Source organism: Pezoporus flaviventris, unplaced genomic scaffold (genome assembly GCF_033815535.1).
Source record: "Pezoporus flaviventris isolate CSIRO_AGI_PZ_B2104156 unplaced genomic scaffold, CSIRO_AGI_Pfla_v1 ptg000237l, whole genome shotgun sequence".
Taxonomy (NCBI): Eukaryota; Metazoa; Chordata; class Aves; order Psittaciformes; family Psittacidae; genus Pezoporus; species Pezoporus flaviventris.
This window is the reverse complement of record NW_026892784.1, coordinates 87,698-96,281: the sequence shown is the minus strand read 5'-3', so window position 1 is coordinate 96,281 and position 8,584 is coordinate 87,698. Positions and strand designations below refer to the sequence as shown.

Here is an 8,584-nt window from a genome sequence, read left to right as displayed (position 1 = left end):
ATATCCATACACATAACTGACATCCATACACAGATATCCATACACATAACTGACATCCATACACATAGATATAGATATCTATACACATAACTGACATCCATACACATAGATATCCAGGCACATAACTGACATCCATGCACAGATATCCATACACATAACTGACATCCATACACAGATATCCATACACATAACTGACATCCATACACATAGATATCCAGGCACATAACTGACATCCATGCACAGTTTCCATAAGACAACCGCAGAAGATTCTGGACCCAAAAGCACCTTTACTTGTTTATTCCCCCCCTTTTTTCACCCCTTGTTATTGTTGAAAGGGAAACACAATCAGATTATGACAAAAGAATGAGGTGAAGTAAAGCATTGCCCCTACTGAAGTGTGCTTGTGTTCCAGCAGGAACCCACCAGACTTACTGCAGGGCAGCTGAATGGATGCAGACATTGTTCCCAAGGCACTTAAATGGAGGTACCTAGATTTACTCATGACAGATAATGAAGTAGGAACGACAGACATGCTTACTCGTGGTGTGATGAGTTCTTTCTGCAGCCCAAGGAGAAAAGCAGAGGGTTAAATGGCAGTTGACAAACAAAGCTAATAGGAAAGCCAACTCATTTTTGGCTTCAAAGATGGAAACTCATCCAAACCTTATTCCTTTGCCAAGAGCAGGAGCCCTGGATGCTGTGGCACAAGATGTTTCAGCCACCAGCATTGCTTTAGAGTAAGACCTGAGGCACAGGGAAAGGGTCAGGATTCTCTCAAGCCATAAGAAACCAGCCCAGGGCCTGGGATGCTGTTCTTGCACCCAGGAGAGGGACACGTAAAGAAGTGGTTCTGTACTAATGAAAACCAGAGGAGGAAACTCATCACAGGACACAACTGTTTCCAGGCAACTCCTCTTATTTGTCAGCGTCTGCATGGATTTCAGCTCCCTTCTGCCTGCAGTGAGCTGGTTTTCCCCCCTCCTCTATACTTAGAGATGTTCCTGCCCTTTTCCTGACACAAGAGGAAGGGGAGTTTGTTGGTGCTGACCTGAAGGTGCCCATTGCTAGGAGCAAATGGTTCATTCTCAACCCATTTCCAGAGCTGGACTCACTCAAGTCACTGGTTGATGTGGTCCCTGGATCCCACGACACACACATGGAGGGGGTGTAACGGGGAAATTCAAGGTATTTCTTGGGTGGAAAGGCTTTTCCTTGTAGGAAGTTTGCAGGAAGGCAGTATTCCTTTAAGGACAAAGATGTATTTAAGGAGGAGACAACACTCTGGGCTTATTTAGCTGAAAAAAAACCATCACTGACATGGTTACAAAAGCATTTCCAAAGCAAACAGACAGAGAACAAAATGGTACTTTCCAGACACTAAACCATTTACGATCTAAACAATAGGATGCAATTAAATACTGGGGTTTAACTTAGTTTGCAATTATTATGCATGTAAAGCAGTACCTTTGGCTGTGAGTCCCCCCACTACCTCCTTAAATGAGGTGTCGGTCAGTTTGAAGAGGAGAAGTAAAATCTGATGCCTGGAATTGGAGTTTTCCTACAGAAATCCTGCCTCCTCTAAACCACACACACTGGATTTGGACAGGCAAAAAACCTTCCTGGCCTCTGAGCACTCTGTAGAAAGAGGAACCAGAGGATTCTGGTCAGCAAAATGCAACGTAAACTGGGATTTCAGCTGATAATCAAAGTGCTTAAAGGACAACGAACGTGGAAGTTACTCCATGAAGAAAAGGGGAGTTGTTAATTGGAAGTGAAAGGCAGGACTTACTCCTTCATCCAGTCGTCTATAAATAGGGATGTGCCAGCGAGGGTGCGCTGGCTCCGTTGCCTGCGGCCCCTTTTAGCTGTGTCCCTCTAGGAATAGCACCTAATCCCAGCTGCTGTTCTTAGGGCGATTAGCAGAGGCTCCTTTGGGTGCCTGGACATGACTCAAGCAGAGCTGGTGCTGCAGAAGAGGAGGGTGACCTCATTTTGTGCACTTGCAGCCCAGGAACCACCCATGTGCGGGGGCTGCATCACCAGCATGTGAGCAGCAGGGACAGGGAGAAGGCCCAGAGAAGCTGTGGCTGCCCCATCCCTGGCAGTGCTCAAGGACACAGGGGCTTGGAGCATCCTGCTCTAGTGGAAGGGGTCCCTGCCATGGCTGCAGATGAGCTTTAAGGTCCCTTCCAACACAATCCAGTCTATGAACTTCTTCCTAATATTTCATCTTAGATCTCCCCTCTTTCTGTGGTTTGATGTTCCATCAGGCAAGCAGATCTCTCCATTACAGCTACAGCTTACAACCAAGCCCATTTATCACCCTCTTTTACTGATGTTTTGTGACAAAAAGCAGCTGGACTATTCCTTTCGTGGCACAGAAACTGAGGCACAGAGACAGAGATGTGTCTTGCTTCTGTTGCTGTCAAGACACCCCTGCAACTTCTGTGCCTGGGGATGCCGAGGATGAGCCCCACACCATGGACCACATCACATACCCAGCCAACGTACGCAACCTGGGGCTCTGCTGCATCTCGGCGCCGTTCCTCCAACCAGAACAGCTGGACCAGTAAAGCCGGATGGATTCTGCGTGTCCTGGGGTCCTCACAGCGTCCAGCTCGCAGGAGAAGGATGCGGAGCTGCCTCTGCTCCGCTCCGCAGGCGCCCTCTGCCTGCGCGTTGCAGGAACTGAAACACAGCCCAAACCCGTTTCAAAACGCCCCAGCCCTCGAGGGGCTCTTGCACGTTGGGGTTGGTGGTGGTGAACTGGGAGCTGAATCTTAGCGTTCAGTGACTTTCCAAATGGTGATGTTATCCAGGAGCTCACTCTGTTATCCACGATGTCTCGATATTCCAAGAGGCACTGGCAAAGCAACCCTTTTGGTCTACTCCTTTTACGAAGCTTCTTTAACGTTTGGAGCTTCACACCCAAGACATGACTCTGAATGCACACTGTTTCTGTTCTAATTTCTCTTCAACTGAACGACTCTGCTTAGACTCCTGACACTATACAAGTGTTCCCAGCCTACAGCCCTTCCAGTGGTGCTGGGGCTTCCTGCCCTTCCTCTGCTTATGTTTCAAGTCACAAGCCAAACTTCCTCAACTCACTTCTTCATTCCTCAGCACTTGATCACAACTGAAGTTTGCCTGCAGTTTTCTGTGGGGTTTTCTAAATCCAGGGACTGAAAAGGTTGTGGCTTGTAAGGAGAGAAAGCTCTATTCAGCTTAATGCCGCCAGGGGAAGGGTGATGCCTCTGAACACCTCCATGGATCATCTCCGCATGCAAACTTCAGTAGCCCTTGTATTGCTGGAGCATGGGGAATGTCTCCAAGCTTTCAGCAATATGAGGTGCAGGCTGGCTGCTGTCTAAACAGAAACAGCAACAAAACTTGTAGAAAGCAAAAGGAAATAACCCTTCTCCCTGTTAAAGCTGTGTGGGCTGAGCTCTGGTGGTGCTGAGTAATTTATCCCCTGAGCCCACAGAACCAGCTGAGCTTCTCTTACCTTTTTCCAGCAGTGGAACAAGTGAGCGGTGCCTTCCCCATCCCTGGCTCTTCACTGAAGCTGCTCCATCCTCAACAGAGGGACCCTGACAGGACTGGGGGATCCATTCCCATCTCCAAGCACCTACTATGGGGAGAACAGGAGCAAACTGAAGTCCACACCACTTCCCTGAGGACGATTGGGTCTTTCCTTGATGAGGTTTTAAGGACCACCCCATCCTCCTCCTTGCTGTAGATCCCAAAGCAGGGCAGAGTACTGGGGGGTTTCCTGCACTGATGGGCATCGTGGCTGCGAGCACTGGTGCTCATCACCAGCTCTCCGGGGGGCTTCATGCTGGGTCCCAGCCCCATGACGCTGCAATGGAGTGGCAGCAGTGGGGATGCAGCCTCTGCCCCGCAGCATTGGGAGGTTCTGGACACTGTTACTGTACCTGAAATCATCTTGCTGGTTAGATCCTCTTCTTTTGAGGTGAAAGACCTGTAGTAGGAGGATGCAGCTCTGGTACAAGCTTGGAACCGATGCTCTGCCCCCTTCCGCAGGGCTGTCTCTGGTGAAGCATCTCAGCAGCACAACTCTGCTTTGAATACTTTCCACTCAAGGCAAAATAAATCACATAGCAAAACCAGGAATTACAGAGCTGTCGTGGGTTCAGCAGTAGCAGTCATTTTTCCCCTTCTTGGTAGATGGTGCAGTGCAGTGTTTTGACTTTCGGCCTGGGAGCAGAGCTGATATCGATGTTTTGGTTTGGCCAAGGACTTTGTGAGCCTCATGCTCTGCCAGGGAGGAGGGGAAGCCGTGAGGAAGCAGAGACAGGACACCTGACCCAAACTGACCAAAGAGGTATTCCATACCACAGCACGTCATGCCCAGGAGGTAACTGGGAGTTAGCCGGAAGGGCTGGGAGACTGCAGGGTTGGAGGAGGTATCGGTCGGTGCTTGGTCGGGCTGGGGGGTGAGTTATCAGTTGGCTGGTGGTGAGGTGTTGTATTCTCTTCCCTTGTTATTCCCTTTATCATTGTTATTATTGGTGGTAGCAGTAGTGATCTGTGTTACACCTTAGTTACTAAACTGCTCTTATCTCAACCCGTGGGAGTTGCATTCTTTTCTATTCCCCTCTCCGTCCCTCCGGGAGCAGGGGGAGGGAAAGAAGGGGGGGAGTGAGTGAACAAGTTACCTGACTGGGTTTAAACCACGACAAGAGCCCAGCGCAGGAGCTTGGGTTTGAGTATGCCTCCCCTGCACCAGGTATCGACTCCATTGTAGCAAAGGCTTCATGAACAGAAGAATGGAGCAACCTGCTCTAGTGGAAGGTGTCCCTCTCCGTGGCAGGGGGTTGTGACTGGATGAGCTTTGAAGGTCTCTTCCCACCCAAACCATTAAATGACTCTAAATGGGATCCCTGTGTGTCAGCAGCTGTAAAGGAAGAGGAGACCCCTGGGGTCTGCGTTTCGTTTCCCTTCGCAGTGGTGGTGATGGGAGTCGGGGTCCTTGGGGTGCTGTACGTGGTGTCCACGGGGAGGTTTGGGGCTGCTGCGCATGAACAGCATTTTAAGAAACTGCGCATGTGCCTTTGGGGTTTACAAAGCGGATCACATGGCGCAGGCTGGTTCATGGGGTCCTTGGGGAGCCACTGCACGTTGGAGTTTGGGTTTGGATGCAGACAGCAGAGTGGTGCTGCTTTTCTTCCTCTGCATCACGCAAGGTATGGTGCCGGGTTTCCTGGAGTGAGGGAGCTGCACTGGGGGGAGATGGCTTTGGGGTTGCGTGGGGACCCTGGGGATGCATTCATGGCTAAACCCTCCCTGTATCCCGCTCCACCTCAGCTCCTCCCATGCCGGTGCTGTGCCCATGGAATGACCCACTGGCTACCATGGAGCTGGGGGTGAGGAGCTGCTCTGGGTCAGGGAGGGGGAGCAACAAAAATGAACTCAGACGGAAAAAACAACTTCATTGTGGTCACTTAGTGTGGGGAAGAGGAAATACCGAAACCAACTGCCTCTGCAACGTGGGGGAGAGAACACAGAGGCGTGGTGGGGCGCTGCACAGGGTGCCCAGAGAAGCTGTGGCTGCCCCATCCCTGGCAGTGTTCAAGGCCGGGTTGGTGTTCTAGGTTCAGCAGTAACAGTCGATTTTTCTCCTTCTTGGTAGCTGTGCAGTGCTGTGTTTTGACTTTCAGCCTGGGAACAGCACTGATAACACCGATGTTTTTAGTTGTTGCTAAGTAATGTTTACTCTGACCAAGGACTTTGTGAGCCTCATGCTCTGTCAGGGAGGAGGGGAGGAAGCAGAGACAGGACACCTGACTCAAGCTAGCCAAAGAGGTGTTCCATAGCACAGCACATCATGCCCGGGAGGTAACTGGGAGCTACCCAGAAGGGCACTCACTGCTCGGTCGGGCTTGTTTCGGGGTGGTATTGTATTCTGTTGTTATTTCTCTTATCATTATTATCACTGGTGGTAGCAGTAGTCATCTGTGTTATACCTTAGTTACTGCACTGTTCTTATCTCAACCCATGGGAGTTATATTCTTTCGATTCTCCTCTCCATCCCTCCGGGGAGGGGGAGAGGGGGGGAAGGAAGGAAAGAAAGAGGAGGGGGGAGCGGAAACTGTGTGGCTGACTGGGTTTAAACCACGACAGTTGGACACATGGGCTTGGAGCAGCCTGCCCTAGTGGAAGGTGTCCCTGCCCATGGCAGGGGTTGGGACTGGATGAGCTTTGAAAGTCTCTTCCAACCAGAACCATTCCATAATGATTCTATGAATCAGTGAGCAAATGGGTTATTTGTAATTTAGAAACACAGAAGCATAGAATTTGGGCTGGAAAGGACAATAAGATCATCCAGTTCCAATGCCCCTGCCATGTGCAGGGATGCCTCACACCAAACCATGGTCACCAAAGGCTCTGTCAAACCTGGCCTTGAACACTGCCAGAAACGGGGCATTTACCACTTCTCTGGGCACCCTGTGCCAGCGCCTCAGCACCCTCAAAGGGAAGAGCTTCTTCCTTATCTCCAATGTGAACTTCCCCTGTTGAAGTCTGAACCCATCACCCCTTGTCCAAGCTGGCCAAGCAGCTCTGGTCTCCACTTTCCCAGCATCCCAGGCACACCAGAAGCCACCATTAGAGGTGGTTGGGGCCGTTCACGGGGTGGCATATCTCAGTCCGAGCCTGCAAAGCAAAATCTCCTACCACGAAGTCCATTGGCGCCGCAATAACAACTTGAAACTGGCCGGCCGGGACGGCAGCGGGGAGGTCTGGTACTGCAACAACAGCTACTGGGGGCGCCTGGAGCTCTTCTCCAACAACACCCTGAAGATCAGCCGCCTGCAGAAGAGCGACAGCAGCGTGTACCAGCTGTACATGGAGGATGAGACGGGCAAGGGGCTCACTGAGAGCGTCCTCCTGACGGTGTACGGTGAGCTGGGAACATGGGAGGGCTGTCACAGCATCCCACGACGGGACAAGGGGGAGGCTGTGACATCCTGGTGCCTCTTGCAGAGCTGGTCCCAAAGCCCACTGTGAATGCCAAAGTGATCAGAGGTGACCTGGAGCAGTGCGAAGCAACCCTGGAGTGCTCAGTGGGGCTCGAAGCAGTGACCTATGAGTGGATCTCCCACTCCAAGATCCAGATGAAGCGTATCAGTGCTTCTGAGCTGCACGTGCTCCTCAGCTCCTCACCAGATACTTACACCTGCAAGGTCAGCAACCCCGTGTCCTCCAACAACGCCTCTCTGATCTACACGCACCCGTGCTCCTGGACAGGTACTGCATAGAGGGCAGAACTTGGGTGGATGGGCTGCAAACCCTGAGGACAGCGGGTCCCTGCCAGGCTGGAGGTGGCCCATGGCTCTGGTGGGTTGGTGGCTGGCAGCAGCTTGTATGAGCAGGGGTTTGGGGGTCCCCTGCCAGGGCTCGGCAGCTCACAGCCCTCCCTCTGCCTCCAGGTGAGTCTTCCAGTGCTGCCTCCTGCACCACCACCATCGTGCTCGTGGCCCTGGCGCTCCACCTCCTCCTCCTCACTCTGCCTTAAGGCCGCTCTGTGGTTGACATCTCACCTCATCTCATCACCCCTGCTCCTGAATGAAGCTGCCAGCCCGGCTGAATACAGAAGGATGCAGTTGCTCAGGGGAACCATCACAACCAGTGCCTGCTACAGCAGCACCCACCCAGTCCCTCCACATCTGCTTGCTTCCTGCAGCCCAAGCTCGGGCTGCTCCGTGCCTCAGTTTCCCTCCTCCCCTTTTCTCCTGTGCTTTAGTTAGGGGTCACGTCCTGCAGGCCTGAGCCTCCTGCAGGGCTGGTTTAAGCACCCGGGCAATCCCAACTGCTGAATTCATGGTTACCTGCTCGGGAACCCTCTTGCTGGCCCTGAGACCTGCAGGGAAACCCAACCTGGGCCTTTCCCGAGGCTCCCCTTGGACCTGGGAGCTCCCTGACCGTCGCCTGCTGTCGGTCATGCCCTTTACATGGCTGATGGGCAGTGCACGACACGTTTGACCTGAGCCAGCGGCACCAGAGCAGAGCCCAGGTGGCCCCTTTGGCTGCCTCTGCGAGGGAGGTGCGGGCGGCACAGGTACGGCCTCTCCTTCCAGCAGGGTCTGTCCACGAACACGTTGAACTGGGACCTCAAACGCCAGGTTTCCAGGTGTCTGTTTTGGCCTGGGGCAGCTGCAGCGGGTGCTGGGGAACGGGGGGCGAGGGGGGAGCCGCGTTACTGCGTTCTGGGCCGGGTTTTCCTCCTCCCCATACCCAGTGAAGTGCCTTTTCCCTTTGCTCTAGTTTTACCCCCACCCCCGTGACTCCCAGCTCAGCTCGAGCAGCTCCTCCTGCCTGTGGCTTTAGGCGAGCTTTAAACTCCATCGCTTCCAAACCAACCTGCGGGGCCGCAGCCGGCCCAAAGGGGCCGCCCTCAGCGAGGCGAGCGGCGGAGGGGCCGGGCCGGGCCGGGCTCCCCTGAGGCAGCTTCCGGGTGCCCCGGGGGCGGGGCCGGCGGGAGGCGCCGCGATGGCTGCTGGGAGTTGAAGTCCTTGTGCGCACCCCCTCCCCCCCATCGCGCCGCTCTCCCGCTGCCGGACTA

The 8,584-nt window shown here is 53.3% G+C and overlaps 1 protein-coding gene and 1 long non-coding RNA gene across 2 annotated transcripts; one reads left to right on the top strand and one right to left on the bottom strand.

The window, feature by feature from the left end:
- Positions 1–282: 282 nt before the first annotated feature.
- On the bottom strand, positions 283–4,137 carry LOC133263044 (uncharacterized). Its single transcript, XR_009741433.1, has 2 exons — positions 3,488–4,137; positions 283–2,885 (listed from the first exon to the last, which is right to left on the bottom strand). It is a non-coding gene; the product is annotated as an uncharacterized LOC133263044 (long non-coding RNA).
- Positions 4,138–5,098: 961 nt separating this feature from the next.
- LOC133263053 (CD48 antigen-like) lies at positions 5,099–7,537 on the top strand. The gene is made up of 4 exons (XM_061442679.1): positions 5,099–5,207; positions 6,602–6,922; positions 7,006–7,269; positions 7,452–7,537. The coding sequence occupies exons 1-4, from the start codon at positions 5,099–5,101 to the stop codon at positions 7,535–7,537; spliced, it is 780 nt and encodes a 259-aa protein (XP_061298663.1).
- Positions 7,538–8,584: the final 1,047 nt, after the last annotated feature.